Here is an 18,298-nt window from a genome sequence, read left to right on the forward strand (position 1 = left end):
TTCATTATATATTATCTTTCACGATTATATTTGATAAATAATGTTTACATAATTTTGTACAATGTATTATTAATACATTATAATTTCTCTATTCCTCCATTGAATTACAATAATAAAAATAAAAATCTATAATTTACTATTTCTTCTTTAAAATACATTTTTTAATAAAAATATATGTTACAATTATAAACTTTTATCCTTAAACTAAAAAATTATTTGAGAAAAGATATAATTTTAATATCATATATGTGTGTGAAATATACATATACATATGCATATGTTGTATCAGGTAGTATTGATACATATTTAGTTACTAATATTTACTTTTAATATCGGCCTGATATTACCAAAGATACAGAACATTTATTCAGCAAGAGTGTATGGCAAAAAATAATCGTATATGATAATACATAAAATGTGAAATAAAAAGACATACGATATTGTCATTAGATTCATATCTTCCTGGAGCACATGATAATTATTTATTTCAGAAATCTATTTTAATTATTAATCGATAAAAATGGCTGTGTTGATGTTCACACGTTTCATAAATTTGCGAAACGTAATAAATATTAATAATTTTGGTGCAATTGGAAGTATATTAAATATTACACAATGCTCGGTAAGTTAAAAATATTAAAGTGTTAATTAATTCTTTCAATAAATATTGTTTAATTACCAAATAATTTTTATAACCTTAAAAGTAATAGAAAACTAGACAGTAATACAAGTTTTATGATTTTAGGACGTTATCTCTAAACCATATTGTGTAAACATTAATGATCAGATTATTCCTGACGAATCTGAAAAATTAACTGAAAAAAAAATTAGTAGTGCTATGAGAGCATACTTAAAACGATCTGAAAACTATAGTAAGTTATAAACATATTATGGTACAAGTAATTCGGAAATTTTAAAACAAATCTATTAAATGATAATTATTTATTGTTTTTAGAGGAATTTATGAAAAAACAAATAGCTGAGTATGATATTGGAAAACGATATTTGGCTAATATAATGGGCATAGATCCCGAGAACTTCACAAAAGAAGATGTTAATGTAAATTATATTTCTTATTGTTATAGTTAATACTCTCTTGATCAATTATCAATATTATTAAAATTGAGTATTTTTGTATCTTCAACTAATAAGAATCTAATATATCAGATTCTATTACATTATATATTGCAAATAAGAAAAGAATAATACAAGGAATTGATATCTTTTTAAATTTAATTACTTTTATATGCTAAAATTTGAATTTGTATAAGAATTATTATTACTTTTAACAGAGTGCAATAAGGTACTTATTTCCATCTGGTTTATATGACCGAGAAGCTCGACCTATGATGCTTCACCCTATAGATATGTATGGGAATAGGAAGGAAGCAGAATTTGATGAAACTGGTAGACCACATCATTTTTTGTTTTACACTACTAAACCTAATTATTATGAAATACTTCATGTAAGCTTTTTTTAAATCACTTTCTCTGTACATTTCATATGAACACATTATTCTTTATTAAACAAATATCTTTACATGTAGAACATTGCAAAATCAATGATTCATTTAAACGAAACAGAGAGCCAGCTGTTGGGAAGAAATATCCAATTAGGACCAGAGCATAAAATGTAAATGTGCAATTACTTTGACTATATATATATTTCTAACTCATTCTAGATCGTAGATAAAGTAATATTTTTTCTTTTTATTACTATTATTTCAGAGATGTAAGTGATTCAGAATGGCTTCAGAAGAAGAGCTTAGAAAAGATATTGCTTGAAGGACTTTTAGACAAACAAGTAATAAATGATATATAGCTCTATAGCTTCATTTTGTAAACATAATACCTTAAATTCATTAATTTGTTTTAGTATGATTACTTTATAAAAAGCATGCAGAGATTAGTTGATCATCCTGTATCAAAGCATGTAGAATCTTTTATCATGAAATATAGAAGAAAATTACCAAATATTAATGAGGATATAAAAATTCCACAAGTATGTATATTTTTTGTTGTATCAGCTATTTTTTTTTACTCATTAAAAATAAACATACATTTTATTTTTTTACAGCTTGAATATGATAATGATAACAGGCCTTTTGTTCTTATCGACAGTAAGTATAAAATAAACTATCAATATTATTTCCATAATATTGTAATTGTGTGGTTTAAGAATATTAAAATATTATTTTCGAAATTAGAAAAATTATTCGCAAGGAGATTGTTTATTAATATCAAAACTCAAAATCATGACTCTTTTATAGAATGTGCAAGAAAAGATGCACGAGGGGAGGTTAAAGTAATAGGCAATGGATCTGGAAAAATCACCATTAATGGAAAGGATCTCACGTACTTTGATGATATGCAATGTCGTGAACAGGTAAGTACAAAAAACAGTTTGAATAATTTCATTTTGCGAAATGTGATAATAATTCGCTGTGAAAATAATTTAAGTAACTATTTATAATATTCGTATGTGTTCTACATATGAATAATTACGTCTTCATTGAAAAATCATTTTACGATACACAAAAAACAAATATTGATAAGAAAATTACAATACATAAAAAACGAATATTGATAAGAAAATTATAATATATATTTTTTATATGAAAATAGGTAAGTGTTCTAAATAATTAATATAAGTTGATACTGTTATACAACATAATTGAGGTAAGTACATATTATGTTGCAGAATATTAATCAAACTTATTAATTTCAATTTATAACATATCAATTTTTAATGCACATGTAAACAATTTTGTCTAAAATAATGATAATTATGCATAGTAGTTAGTACTATTTTATACTGTACATATAGAGATATATAAAAGTTAGTTATATTAAAATTAGTTTGTCTGATCTGAAAGTTATACTAAAAGTTATACTATTAAAAGTTATACTAAAATTTATAATATATAAATGAAGAATATGTGTGTGATTTATATAATGGAATTTCATCAAACAGTTATTTCAAGGACAAATAACTTTCCAATGATGACGTTGAAATAATATATGTTTCTCTGATTTGTTTTTAAGATTTTAACTAAATTTGGGCCAAAAAGTTATTAATGATAATTATCGTTTATTTGAGATTTCTTAATTTACTTCTTAATCTTTATATTTAGATTCGTTTCATTATAAAGAACAATTTGAAAAAATTTATTGAAAAATAAGAAAAGATAAGCAAAATTTTCTTTTTTAATCTCCTTTCTAAGATTAGAAAAGAGAAGTATATTTTACATGTAAAATGATCTAAGAATATATATAACGTACCTATAGATAAACCTAAAATTAACATTTCAAATTTTCCGTTTCCCGCAATGTTACGTGTCTTTTCCTTTTCTTCAATCGCAACGAGAAAGATATGTGCAAGGTATTGCGAAAACTAGTAAAAATAAATACCAGTCGATCAAATTTTATGGTATATTCATTATTAAAATTTATGAATATAGGATAAACATAAGATACAAAGATGAGAAAGTCCCTATAAATGGAAACGAAACCAAGCCTCGCGAATTGCTGATATTTCTGATGTATGCGATTTATCGTGGTCTCCGCGATCTCAGAACAGACAATGCGTCCAAGAAGCTCGATTCGAGTTCAGTATCAATCGAGTCGTCAGATAGAACGACAGGCTTATGATGTTGTAACAATAACACCGTCACATTGAGTAGTACGGTCGTTCGTTCGATGAAATTGATCGCATTCGCACGTGAATACGATCGAGAAGTGAAGAACGGAGAGAAGAACAGTGATCGATTTTCTTTTTGATATTATTAAGCTATCGGTAAAGAGACAAAATTGTTAAAAGTTCGCACCATGCATCGAACATCGAAACGCGTTTGTGATGGAAAGTCAGTGAACATTTTTTTTCGAATTTAAAGAGCCATCCTATGAATTTTGAAATAATTGTATCTGATAATACGAAAAAGGACTTTAAATATTATCTGTTAAAAATATACAAATTCAATCTCGAACGATGAAAGTTGATAATGAAAAGTGTAAATGTTTAAAGCTTGTGTATGTATAAGCAGGATTTGATTTTGGACATATAATAAATGTAATGTGACGAAATAAAGTTACATCCGGTTATTGCAATTTTGTCTTTAATAACATTTTTCAAGTGTTTTTTGTTTTTGTGATATTGAATAATCAACGTGTTTCAGAGTAACAAAAAAATAATCGTTGAGTTAAAAGAAATGTTTAACTACGACTTAAAAATTTTAGTTCAACTTAATTTAGAATACTCTACGAAAATTAGTATTTTCAGGAAACTTACAAAATTTTTATTAGAAGAAACTGTTGATAAAATTAACTTATATTTTAATTAGTTACGTATCACTTAGTATTTGAAAAATGAGCTTTCTTTGTTCGCTATCGTTAGATGTATTTAATTTACGTAATTCGTACATTCCTTCTTCGTTGCGTAGTTCCGTTAAACGTATATATTTTCTACTTTAGTTAAAAGCTTACATCCTGGATTCTAATCATTTAAGAACGCGAAATACACATGTGTAAACGTCATTCCGTATAGTTTTGTCATGCTTTCAAAATTGAATCGGTATGTCGAGAATGTTTTTGTCTTCGATACTTGAAGGACTCGATCTGTAAATAAATAATATCAGTTTAAAGGTAACGGCACGGCACTTCGCAGTCATCAGTCTATGTGCCCGATTTTCCAATTGTCATTCGCGCCTCGCGTGATACACAGTCAGACGTCATCAAAAAGATCATCTTATACTTTATTGATGGTAAAATTGAAATAAAACTTTGAAAAATGTTTAAGAACTAAATAAATTTCACTACAATGATTGCGATCAATTGTAAAATTAATGATTTTTCCACTTACTTTGTTCGCATTTGTAAGATTTTTGAGCGACTTTAAACGCTATAAGTGTCTTAATAACATAATTGAAACAAATTGTATTCGAAATCATGATATTATTACCTTTTAACTTTTGCTGCATAACACCATAGTTACTAAATTGAGTCCGCAATGCATATCTAGGAATATTATTAAATATATTTTTATAGAATAATAAGATAGAGATTTATGGGGTTTGTAGAATAATAAAATATAGATCGCAAACATTTATATAATGTTATTCACGGGGAATACAGAAATTTACTATAAACGAAATAGAACGATTTCTTTTTACTTTAAATTGAAAAATACTTTAATAAAACGCTGACTATTAGTAAAATCAAAGGATGACTCTTAAACGATAATAGGAAATTGTTAAACCTATGAAAAGTATAGAGTTTAATAATAATTTTAACGATAAAAAAAAGTATCACGAACGCTCCAATCGAAGTTCACATTTATTAAAAAAAATTTAGCTTTTGTTAAAGGATCCTTGGACGATCCGAAGTATAAATGATAATTTTTCAACATACAAATGCGTCTGATGAATAAGATTCAACAGGATCGATCGATTAAGCAAAGCGACGTCACATAATTTTCTACTCAATGCACGTTCACGAATCCCCATCGACTTCATTCATGAATTAATACCTCGCGAACCCTTTTACTACTCACGACAATGCTCTTTGTAGATCGATGATGTAATCGCGTAAAGCGCTAACCGAGAAGGATGGAGATGAACCATTCGCAGACCTCGAGCTCGCCACCGGCGAAAAAGAAAGTACAAATAGAAAGGATCATCGATATGGAGGACGTAACGGTATCGATTCCGAATAGTTCAAAGCGTACGACCATGACTTCTCTGCTCTTAACACGATGGTTGGCGTCGAAGAGCCCGCATCGTACAGAAGTAGAGACAAATTGGTCCTCCGACGATCAAAGTTTGGAATACGGAACTCCGCCTCCTATCGAAGAGCCACATTGCTATTCTATGTGTGCCAGCGAGAGCTCTTGTACAGAGGAAATAAATTGCACCTTGCAGGTAAACAAAGATATAATCAAGAATCTATTAGTGGAGCATATGAGACACATCGGTGGTCGATTGCAACTCCTTGACGATCTGGAGGAGAATAAAATGGATCTAAAGAATCCTGAGCATTTCGTAAAATACTATAAACAACAAGAAGTAAACGCTTTGCTACTTCACGCCAGTTTTCTTGGTCGAATAGACGCGATTGCTGGATTGCACAAGTGCGGAGCGGATTTAAACCACTCGGAACAAGGGCAAGGACTAACTCCGTTACACTTATCCGCGTTTAGTAACTCTTTAGAGAGTGTACAATATTTGCTCACTAACGGTGCCAACATTCATCTGGGACGGACTCATACACCCTTTCATTACGCTGCTTTTGGAAATGCTTTTAAAGTAGCTCAATATTTCCTTCAGCTAGGCGTCAGTCAGGAATCTCCTTGCGGAGAGGAGACCGTGTTACACACTGCGGCCAGATCAAACGCTTACAACGTATTAAAGCTACTGGCATCTAATAATCATACCTTGAATAATTTAGACTGTAATGGGTACGCTGCTATACACCACGTAGCGGACAGAGGAGATCCAGCTGGCTTGTTAGTACTACTAGACGCAGGTTGCGAGCTAGATGTGATGACTAAAAAAGGTGACACTGCTCTACATCTCGCAGCGGAATCTAGTTGTGTGGAAAATGTCGATCTGTTGGTAGAAAAAGGTGCAAATGTTCACTTGAAGAATCATAGAGATCAGACAGCTTTACATATAGCTTCTCGATCTCATTCCTTGGAATGCGTGGAAATATTGCTAAAGAAAGGTGGCTGTGATCCTAATATCGAAGATAGCGACGGAAGAACGCCTTTACATCTCGCATTAGGTAGATCGTTGCTAGCTTATGACGTGACGGAATTGTTAATAATGTGGAAAGCAAATATCAATAAAACCGATAAATACGGTTATACACCGCTTCATATCGCTGCTCTGAACGAATTGTCTCAGTGTGTGGATATCCTGATACTGCATGGAGCGGATCTTAGCGCTAGAACGAAAGGTGGGACTAGCGCATTATCCATTATCTTACGTAAAACGCCGACTTCTTTGAACGTCTTTAAACAAAGATTAGATGCCTCGATAACGCTTCACCAGCATGGTTCAGCCACTGGAGAGGCGGAGCTTCGTCTCGACTTTCATCCTCTGCTGATGCATCAGCAACAAGGCGAAATAAGATATCTCGGGACATTCGTGAAAGAAGGATACAAAGAGATTCTAGAACATCCGCTCTGTCAGGCGTTTCTCCATTTAAAATGGCAGAAGATCCGAAAATATTACGTGGGCAGGCTAGTCTTCTATCTATTTTACGTTCTCATACTCACAGGATGGGTAATGACTGCTTTAGCGCATAACTGTTACAACGAGTCGCACGGTCAATTAGACAACACCCAGCCACCATTATGTGCAAATACCACTGGTATCAACGGGTTTCTTTATAGGCACCCAGCTTTACTCGAAATGGAATGGTATGCATTAATGGTGCTCACGATTCTCGAAGCATTTCGCAAATTGACCAGCATTCCAACGTATCCCTCCGTCCGCCAGTTCTTCACGCAGGCCGAAAACATGGTCGAATGGTGTGTGATCCTGAGCGTATTTGCCACTTCTTTTATCTATACGGGCAGAACGTATGCGTGGCAAAGCCACGTAGGTGCATTCGCCGTGCTTTGCGGCTGGAGCAACCTTATGCTAATGATAGGACAATTGCCAATATTTGGAGCATACGTCGCGATGTTTACCAGTGTTCAAGCACAAGTATTCAAGCTTTTGTTAGCGTATGCTTGTCTCTTAGTAGGCTTCACCGCAAGCTTCTGCGTGATTTTTCCACGTTCGAAATCGTTTAGTAGCCCTCACATTGGTCTGATCAAAGTTTTGGTCATGATGACTGGAGAGTTAAATTTCGAGGACCTGTTCTTTCCTCGAGAAGAAGATGGGAAATCGATCGATTCAGGCGGTACCTCTTGGATTCTACTCCAAGTTTCCGCACAGTTGTCATTCGTGTTGTTTCTTCTGTTCGTTACTATCGTGTTGATGAATCTACTGGTAGGCATCGCAGTTCACGATATAAAAGGACTACAGAAAACGGCGGGACTTGCAAAACTCGTTCGCCAGACGAAGCTTATTTGCGATGTCGAAACGGCACTTTTTCTCGGACTGATACCAAAACGACTAACGAAACTTTTACGATGGACAGCTCTGCTGCTACCTTCACCCTTGAGAGCAGTTTTAACCGTTCGTCCCCTGAACCCGAGAGAGAGTAGATTGCCTCGTGATTTGTTATCTGCTGCGCACAAGGTCGTAAAGGATAGGAAAAATATGTCTGGAACATTGTGCAGCAGGAAGAGCAACGCTACTGCATATACGTATTTAAAAAGCGAGCCATATTCGACATTTCGTCGACGTTCTCCGGAAGAAGACGTATCCGTCGATGATTACTCGGTCAAAGGAGATTTGGCAGAATTGAAAAAGATCTGTGATAAAAACCACCAACTTCTTCAGGATGTCATGATGGCATTAATGAATGACAAGCGCATCGTTAACAAAGAAAAGGATGAGAATAATTAAGTTTTTACTCTGAGAATTCTTAGAATCTTAATAGCAAAGATATATCGTGTGAATAATCTGAGGAAGCTTAAATCACCCAATCGACCTTAGAAATGCAGGAATTGTGCATACGTACGCTTAGAATTTTAAGAGTAATCCTCAGGCCATTTTATAATACTATATTTTTCACAATCTTGAAGATTCGCTTATAGAAGATGACAATTACGTGCTTTTAATATTCGAATCAATGTGTATCGACTATCGAGTCCTCGTTAAAATTTTATAAAACGCAACATAATCTTCTGGCAATGAGAGAGAATATAAAGTGGAAAATCCAAATGATTAAAACGAACGTGTGTAATCAACATTGAGGATCGTTGATTAAACATATGTTTTGCATATTTTTAAAGCAAAATTCATAAAGAGTCATATATGGAGTGGAAACATTGTAATTTAAATACTAAATTTGTTCTCTTCCTTTCTTTCCTGAATTTTTATAATTCTCATGATTGGTGATTTTAAATCCTTTACGTGTCAAGAGTGTCACGAATTTGTGATAAAAGTTGAAAAAGAAGCTTGAGATGAAATATTTAAATAATAATATAACGATTATATTTTGATGTATGGGTTTGTACCCAATATTTGTAAAATATTGTATTACAACGCATTAAAGTCCGTCCATATTATGAATAAAACTATAAAAATACGTAGAAATCAGATAGAGAACTAACAGAATAAGCTGAACACAACAAAGTATTTTAATACTATTTAATTTTATACTTGTTAAAATATCTTAATTGTATAAAAAATTGTGTAAATAAGATCATATAATATATATTTTAACTTTTTTTTTAAATCTTAATTTATTACTTATTATATGAAAACATCCAAATAAAGTGATTCTGAAATATATACTTTTTGAAATATATACTTTTTTTAAACAGAAAAATATTTTTTTGACAACAATATTAAGAAAACAGAGTTCCATCAAAGTAACTAGTGCGATAAATGTTTGGAAAATTACTCATGTCTAGATATATAAGAAAGAAAATATAAATATTTATATAATGAAATCTTTCAAAAGGTACAATTTATGCAACGATACGAGCATCGAAGCTTTAAAAACTTATTATATCGTATCTTTTGTAAAATCTTTTAAAGTTAATTGTACGTCGAGTTTAGAGTAGCTTCGTTTAAATATTAACTTCGATATTTCAAAGACTTTGCTAACAATGTTAACTTTAATTTTTTTTTATATATAATAATAATCACAGTGTAATGATTGTATAAACATTATGACAACGATAATTATAATTGTAAGTTGAAGTTTAGTTTTTTTGGTATATGAATCATACTTTTCTGTATGTATGTATTCGACCTATGTATGTACCTGTTTACAACTATAACCGTAAATATAATTACATGACAGTGATTGGAATTCGCGATAGCATTCAGTCGTGGTAATGATTCATTATCCTAGAAAGTAACAATTAATTATTGAACACTGCAATTTTTAGCTTTATTCAATCTACATATATGTATTTAACAAGTGTTTTAAATATATTTCTATTATGCCAGAAAAAATATTTATACTATATTTGATAAAATATAATTATTATATATCATAAAATATTATATTATATTTTCTCTCAAAAATAAATAAATAAATATTTTTATTCTTGAAGACAAAATATTATGATCCAGTTTTGTCCACTCTGCAATTTCAAGAAACGCGTTATTGCCCAATATACTTGCGGATACGTTAGAGAAACGATATTCCTATAAACTTAAATACGTTTCGAAAGGTGTGCAAGCATCAGACATCAAGAAACATTTTCGAACGGAGAATACAAATCGATATATTAATTAACGTGTATTTACAGTTTGCATTATGTATTCTACAAGAAGACGATTTTTGTGATCCTTTAATCGTGTCATACCTCGCATAATGACTTTTTTTTAATGGAATTTTTTATTTAGTAAGCATTCGTCATGCTTTCTAATATATTCTACCGATGTTTCTTAAAATATCGATGTTTTCAACGTAACAGTGACAGTCAATTCAGGTTCTCATATTAAGTGTTTTAATTTACCTGACAATATCACTGGAAACAATACCTAACAGTAATTTTCAACTTGTCGAAACAAAAAAAGAAAAGATTGTATCGTAACAAAAAACTGTATTCGTTTAACCAATAGTCCGAAAGAAGTGCTTTTCTGAAATGACCATTAACGTCTTCACCTATAAAAACACTTAACCGTTTCTGGGAATCTGACCGGCAATTAATCTTTCAGCGATTCAATTGTTACTTCTTACAAAGCTTTTTTAATTGTTTTTCTCGATATCTATTCCTTTGATCTGATATAATCCCTAATAAACTTTAAATTTGATCTAGAATTTTCGCACCAATTAAAGAAAGAATCTATTTCTATAGCAAGAAGCACGATTCTGAAGCCCCCCCCCCCCATTTATCGCTAATTGGATCGATATGCTTCAACACGGCAAAATTTACATATAAAAGTATACAGTAACGCAAAAAAGTTACCCAACTGGTACCGACTGCTCTAACAGTTTTAGTTATTCGAGTTACATTGGTTTTCCTCTTAATCGATCGATACAAGGAGAGAACAGCAAGTTCCATGATGCCTTTCGTTCTTCCCACAAGATAATTCACGTATTAAATTATATATACTTTTCTTTTTAAATCGCCGCAGGCTATAAATCTACTTTAACTTGTCTTTTTTGGACGCATTCAAATTTAGTCATTGGTATTCACGGGATATTCAAGAACTACTTGGAGGAACCGGTTCCAATTCGTAGAAAATCAGAATCTGAACAACTGGTATACATATATACAGCCTATATAATGATAGAATATAATTACTGACCACGGTGGAATTGAACAAGGACACTAAGTTTCACGTCCACAAATGTATCTAGACTTTACGGGAACATCTTAAAGAGCGGCGAATCTGTGAAAAGACTCACATGCGCGCGATCTCTTGTAGCGTCTGGTGTTTTGGCTTTAGAGAGCGGTACCCAATGTTGCGTGGCACTGGCTTTCTCCGTATTAATTACCAAAGTATTCAAATAAATCATCGGTGAATTTTAATTTTTTGCTGATCGTAGATGAGATCGTGGGATTATCGTCTAATAAATTATTGCCACAGAGTGTTACAGTGAATTTTTTTTGTGTATGATTCTGTATAGCAAATGCAAATGGAAAAACTGGAAGTTGTAAAATTGGATGAAAAAGCATCGAAGTTGGAAAATTTTGTAAAATAGGCAGTGAGATAACAGAGGATTTGTAATAGGAAATATAAGTGATTTTTTGTCTGATTGTTTCGTGTTAATGTTGGATTCTTATGTTGAAATAAAGACAACTATGGAGAGAAGAAAAAACCATAAAAAGTATTCGAACAGTACGAGGAATACACTCAAACAGACACACACAGAATCATGAAAAAAGATACAAAATTAAACCCAATGATTTTCATAATTGAAGTGCAAAGAAGAATTAAAATAAGAATTACTTAATAATATTCTCTCTTTTTTTTTAAATTTCCTACAAATTTGTTGAGATATACATTGCATTATATTTAAAAAAAAATTGATAAAACCAGGATATATCAAATTACCACTAACATATTTCAACGAAACATTTTTTCATAATACTTGAACTTTAAAACACATTTTTTTGTTATCATTGCTACTTGTTCTATTGCGAGATGATAACCTTAATACAATGTAAATACAGGCTTCGTTGTTAAAACATAAAAAAAAATTAATCAGCATATGACGCAAATAATGGTCATTGTTGTTACATAATCCAAGTTTCATTCTTTGTTTTTATGTAAAAAAGATGATTATAAATTCTAAATTTAAAACTACAATAAATAATTATCATAATGAAATAAAATAAAATTCTAATATGCATATGTAAACATTACTTGGGCTTTAAATTTGTGCTAAAGAATTTTCTCGAAGAAATCTTTATTCTACCAAGGATTATAGAATGATTAACTTACATTATGCAGAAGGAATCAGAAGAATTCACGTGTACAATAAATAAATAAGAAAAGAACATTTACTAAAAATTGTTTGCCACAACGTTAGTTTGGGTTGATGTGACCTCTATCTCATTTAGTTTTTAAGTTCAAGGTCCCTATTCGAAGGAGTACTGGCTCCTCCAACGGAAGCGTATCTTTTCCTTTGAACTTATATATAGAATGAATCCATACGAGTCGACTAATATAAGTCACTCGGGCGAGTGACTCCGGTAGTCGCGTGTGCTGCAATGACGAGAGCATTCTCTTAAAGTGATCTAAATGACTTTGGGACGTGACGTGATAAACGAAGAAAAGAGTGAGGCCGAGGTATGACGATTGGAACGTTCTTTCGAGGTGATCCACGATAGTAGAGTGTGCCTTGTGTTACGTCGCAGTTTCTTCATCATCCTGGTTACAGACGAAAAAAAAATTCCTTTTCGACGGATAATGGACGATAAACAGATGTACGAGAACTCCAGCGACATACCGAAGATTAACGTGCAGCGTGCAACGATTAAGGTTAGCGAGGAAAGACTGCGGCGATACTCGTTAACCAGTTTAAAAGATTGTCGTCTCTCGGTTGATGAAAAAGATTACTGGAGAACGATAGAAGGAGACGCTGGAGCATACGAAAATGTTGAAAAAACGAGTCAGTCAAAAATGAAGCCGCTGGCTAATCACAAAAAAAGGACCAGGCATTATTCTTTGACCAGATTAAGAAATCGCCGTTCTTGTCTCAATTTCGATGATGACAAAAACATCTTGACAAAGACAAGTGTTAACGAGACTGCTAAAGACAAAACGACACAAACTTTGAGGCTACCATTACCTGGTGAAGGAAAAACGATACATTGTTCTTTGTCGAATTTGAACGATCCATCAAACGATCTCCTATCCACTAGATTGGCTTCCTTTAGATCCGTCAGAAATCGACAGTCGAGTAGCTCGGAGAAAATCGTGATCGATGACATCCCTTTGATCGAAACTACGAACGATCACGTGGAAATTGATGCCGGTACACCTCCCCCAGTTGACGAATCTCTTTTTTACGATAATCTCGACGTATTTAAACAAGCGCAAATCAACAGTAACGATCTTAGATCGATCATGTGGTCGATCTTTACGACTGCAGAAATGAAGATACTACTCGAGCTAGAAAAATGCAATACTTTGCCGGCGATGCCGCCGGGAGAACGAATGAGGAATATAGCGTACATGTGGTCTTGTTACCGTGGTTTAGTGCATCTGCTACCGAAATTGGAACAATCAGGCGCGAGACACGATTACGTGGAGCCTTGTACGGGCATGAACGCCATCCTAGCTGCTTCGTTAAGCGGTAACGTAGCTTGCATCGAGCATTTGATAAAGAGGGGCGTTGATATCAATTACAGGAATCCAATCAATCATTATACGCCTCTTCACTTCTCTGTCCTCGGAAATTCGCCGGATGTAGCACGAATACTTCTTGATAACGGCGCAAAACCGAGCACGTATCTTTATCAGGAGACGGTCGAACCAGTTTTACATTGCGCTATCAGAGCAGGAGCTGTAAAAATAGTGAAGTTATTGTTGGAGCAAGGAGCAAGCGTTGTCGAAAAGAATCACATGGGCGAGACGCCGCTTCATGTAGCTTGTTTCATTCAGTCGATAAAATGCGTTGAATTACTTCTAGATTCGCCTGGTACCAACATCAATGCGGTGGACCGAGCTCATAGAACTCCTCTACATTTCGCTGTGATGACTACTTATTCTTCTGCAAAGCTCGTAGAACTTCTACTAAAACACGGTGCCCTAGTGAATGCCGCAGACAAAACTGGCTTCACTCCTCTTCATGTGGCGGCCCTGAACGAACAATCTCACTGTGTCGATGTACTGATTTGGGCCGGTGCAGATGTTAGTGCGACCACCAGTGCCGGACTTTCCGCCTTGAACATTATACTTAGGAAGATACCAGAATCTCTTCAGGTGTTCCGACAGAGATTAGATGCCTCGATAACACTCAGAAGACCCGTTCCTCATAACAGGGAGTTCGAAATGAGGCTACACTTCGATCTACTCTTCCCCAGTGGCAATCAATGCGAGACCAGCTTCATAAACACGTTTGTCCAGGAACGTCGTAAAGATTTACTGTCGCACCCATTGGTAATGGCTTTCTTACATCTAAAATGGGAAAAGATAAGAAAATTTTATTTACTCAGGATCCTAGTTTACGCCATGACCGTGATCTGTATGACGACTTACGTGCTCACGGCGCTAGCTTACAAATGTTACAACTACGACGAGGCAAATAGCTCTAAGATTTGCAGCAGCAAACGTATTTCTGGATTTCTGTTCAGACGACCAGTGATTGAGATCCAATGGTATCTCTTATTAATCTTCACTTGCATCTCTATTCCTAGGAAGATATTCGGTTTCATGGTGTACACGTCCGCGAAACAGTACTTTTCCAATATTGACAACGTGCTAGATGGCATCGTTATAATTAGCGTTTTTGTTACGTCATTCGTGTACACAGGACGTACATACGATTGGCAAAATTACGTCGGAGCATTCGCGATACTGTGCGCCTGGACAAACTTAATGTTGATGGTTGGCCAACTTCCAGCCTTTGGCACGTATGTAGCGATGTTTACCCACATACAATTCGAATTTGCCAAGCTGTTGCTCGCTTACTCTGGATTACTGATAGGGTTCACTATTAGCTTTTGCGTAATTTTCGTCGGTGAACCATCTTTTGGCAACCCTTTCACAGGACTCATTAAAGTGCTGGCGATGATGGCCGGAGAGTTGGACTTCGAGGGATTGATTACGCAAATCGATGAAGGTTTAGAAGGAAACTCCGAGGGACCTTTCGTTATTTATCATCCATTGTCGGTATGCTCTCAGATCCTCTTCACGCTATTCATCGTGTTTGTCACAGTGATCCTAATGAACTTGTTGGTTGGAATCGCTGTTCACGATATTCAAGGATTAAGGAATCATGCTGGTCTCACAAAGCTTGTACGGCAGACAAAATTGATCCTGTTTACGGAGATGGTGTTACATAATAGTTCGATTCCATACGCTTTTCGAAAGTGGATGTCCGATCACAAGATTAACGTGGAAAACAGAAAAAGGGTTTTGGTAGTGAAACCGTTGAATCCTTTGGAGAAAAGGCTTCCGAAGGACATTCTAAAGGCTGCTTATGAAATCGCACAGAAAAATATACCGTTTATGAACGATGATAATATTAATCTGAGCGACCATGTGATGAGGATGAGACAGCAGAGCGAGGACTGCTTTGACTCAAATTTACAACTTGTTATCGAGAATATGGCAAACAAACTACAGTCCTACGAGGACACGATCATGTTGCTGAAGGAGCAATTATTAGATACTAATAAAATGCTGGAGAGTGTTGTGAAAAATCTGACAAAGGAAAAGAATAATTGATATCAGCTAGGTACTGATTGAATTGAAATTACCAAAATGTAGTTTAATCTTTGGGAACCGTGGACACACCTTAACTGTAGTTAGTTAGTAATGTGCATGTGAACGATTGCAAATGATCAAAAACATATTTTGATGTTTAATGCGTCGATCGAAATCCGACAAAATCGATCGACCTAACTTTCTATGTAAATATCATAAGTTTAAGTATTATAACGAGTGACATATGGGGGCACAGAACCGAAAGTGAAAGTGAAAGTAGAAAGAGAAATATATTTAATAACAATGAGACATTAAGATTGATGGTATTAACTTCTATTCTTCTTTTTATACCTTTTAGATAAACTCTTTTATATTCCATATTTATAATACTTATCAAATATAGACATTAAACTTACAGCAATAGTAATTATAAAAATATAGATAAGTATTTGTTAATGAGAAAATATAGCAACGTTATTCAAAGTATGTTATTCAAAGTACGGTGTTTGTTAAACGTATAAAGTACATCACGTTCGCAACATTTTAAAGGGAGAGGAAACTTGCCAAGAATCAATACCTTTTGCTAACGGACACATTTCACTGTAAGAAATTTTGAATTGACTAGGTAATTGAATTGACTAGTGCATTTTTTAATGTTCAAAACTTTTGCAAAACAGAAATTTTTTATATAGGTATAAAAAATCTTCAATTTATGCACGTTATATAGTAAAGTAACCACGATATGCCCTGAGGTACATAAATTTTAATGATTCTCAAACGAATGCTTAAGTTTTACTAATTTTAGAGGCAATAGAAATTATTCCTAATTGAATCTATTTTGAATTACAGATCATATTTCCATTAATTTTTGCGGAAATGATTGACAAAGTTGATATTGAAGCAACAATTTCTGGTGGGGGTCCTACTGGACAAGCTGGCGCTGTTCGATTTGGTATTGCATGGGGGCTTCAAAGCTTTGTCAATAGTGAAATGAGAGAAAAAATGAGACTTGGTAAGGAGAACCCAATTTTCTAATTACTTATTTATCACGGTAATTGTTCAATTTCTAGATATAAATTATATTATGTAGGAATAGTACTAATTGATTTCATGGAAAATGTGAATTTTTTAAGCTTTCTGAATGTATTTTAATAGTGCATATATTCAATAATACATTGATTTTCTAAAATATGTATGAAAATATTTCAGAAAAATTGGATTATAAAAAATTTAATTAATATTGATTGACTTTCTAGTTGCAAATTAAATTACTTATATTCTTTCTGATAGCATACAATTTTATTTGAAAACACCCTGAAATTAAACTAATAAAAAGAAATTAAAGCGAGTCACTTAGCAAGAATTAACTTTCAACTTGAACTTAATTATTTTAAACTATTGAAAAGAAAAAAAGTTGTAATTTATTTTTCAGAAATATAAGTTGTATTTTACAACGAAATATCTTACTACTGTGCAATTAACTGCACGTTCTCTATTAGAACAATGATTTTTACATACAATTTATAATTACAATGAAGTCAGTCACTAAATTCATTCAGCTATGATTATTTAAACGAATACAAAAATTTATAGTTAAATTATCGTTTTGTAAAATTCCTAAATAGTTATGTGCTATAATGAAATGTAATATTTATTATAATTGAAAAATTTCTTCTGTTCTATTGTACATTTCAAGAAGCATATCAGACAACCCTTAGAATTACAATGTTATAAAGCATACTAACAAAATTTTATATACCTACTACAATATACGTTTTTTATATCCTCTATAAATGACACGTAATAAAATATTCTTGAATTAAAATTAGATTTTTGCAGATAATACACTCACTACAATTTACTGTGTACTCAAAGCATGTAACTGAAAATTAATCGGATGTTTCGATAATAATGGAATCGATTAATAAGTGAAATGTCATTTGAATTTATCCTCAAGACTTTTAGTTGTTTCATGGTTTAATAAAATTTTGTTTAGTTTTACAAGTTATCAATTTATTTATACAAGAGAATTATTAAAAAATTACTTCTGTTAGCTGGCCTTCTAACATATGACTGGAGGAGGCGTGAAAGGAAGAAGTGGGGTCAGGAAGGAGCTCGCAGAAAATTTACGTGGAAAAAGCGTTAATTTTCCTTTTAATTTTCCGCACACTGAAATTTATGTATTAAATTTGAACGAATTTTTATAAAATACCCATTAAACATTTCGAGATAAAATGCATGTTAATATAAAGTGGATGTTCTGTAGAAAATGGGACAAAAAATGATTCATCAATAAAATTATTAACTAAAATTTTTTTAAAGATATTATCCTTAACCTTTGA

General features: G+C 32.8%; 2 protein-coding genes and 1 long non-coding RNA gene across 7 annotated transcripts; 2 read left to right on the top strand and 1 right to left on the bottom strand.

Annotated features, from left to right (window-relative positions):
• Positions 1 to 301: 301 nt before the first annotated feature.
• LOC100646251 (28S ribosomal protein S9, mitochondrial) lies at positions 302 to 18,267 on the top strand. 5 transcript variants are annotated; one of them, XM_048410103.1, is made up of 11 exons: positions 304 to 622; positions 746 to 872; positions 956 to 1,059; positions 1,293 to 1,466; positions 1,548 to 1,633; positions 1,729 to 1,732; positions 1,877 to 2,002; positions 2,078 to 2,120; positions 2,271 to 2,386; positions 16,806 to 16,968; positions 18,011 to 18,267. In XM_048410103.1, the coding sequence occupies exons 1-11, from the start codon at positions 521 to 523 to the stop codon at positions 18,100 to 18,102; spliced, it is 1,137 nt and encodes a 378-aa protein (XP_048266060.1). In that variant the 5' UTR covers positions 304 to 520; the 3' UTR covers positions 18,103 to 18,267. The 5 variants fall into 5 exon arrangements, with proteins under 5 accessions (XP_048266070.1, XP_048266060.1, XP_048266064.1 ...); XM_012315085.3 differs by having other exon boundaries at positions 306 to 622; positions 1,729 to 1,804; XM_048410113.1 differs by lacking the exons at positions 16,806 to 16,968; positions 18,011 to 18,267 and adding an exon at positions 5,566 to 5,778 and having other exon boundaries at positions 302 to 622; positions 1,729 to 1,804.
• On the bottom strand, positions 4,136 to 5,582 carry LOC125385968. Its single transcript, XR_007225768.1, has 3 exons — positions 5,407 to 5,582; positions 4,958 to 5,013; positions 4,136 to 4,614 (listed from the first exon to the last, which is right to left on the bottom strand). It is a non-coding gene; the product is annotated as an uncharacterized LOC125385968 (long non-coding RNA).
• Positions 5,604 to 8,898, top strand: LOC100646494 (transient receptor potential channel pyrexia). Its single transcript, XM_012315062.3, has one exon. The coding sequence runs from the start codon at positions 5,604 to 5,606 to the stop codon at positions 8,514 to 8,516; it is 2,913 nt and encodes a 970-aa protein (XP_012170452.2). The 3' UTR covers positions 8,517 to 8,898.
• Positions 18,268 to 18,298: the final 31 nt, after the last annotated feature.

The sequence above is a fragment of the Bombus terrestris genome, chromosome 2 (genome assembly GCF_910591885.1).
Source record: "Bombus terrestris chromosome 2, iyBomTerr1.2, whole genome shotgun sequence".
NCBI lineage: Eukaryota > Metazoa > Arthropoda > Insecta > Hymenoptera > Apidae > Bombus > Bombus terrestris.

Coding starts and splice junctions, on each gene's coding strand:
- LOC100646494 (XM_012315062.3), top strand. CDS start 5,604: ATGGAGATGAACCATTCGCAGACCTCGAGCTCGCCACCGGCGAAAAAG.
- LOC100646251 (XM_048410096.1), top strand. CDS start 12,993: ATGGACGATAAACAGATGTACGAGAACTCCAGCGACATACCGAAGATT.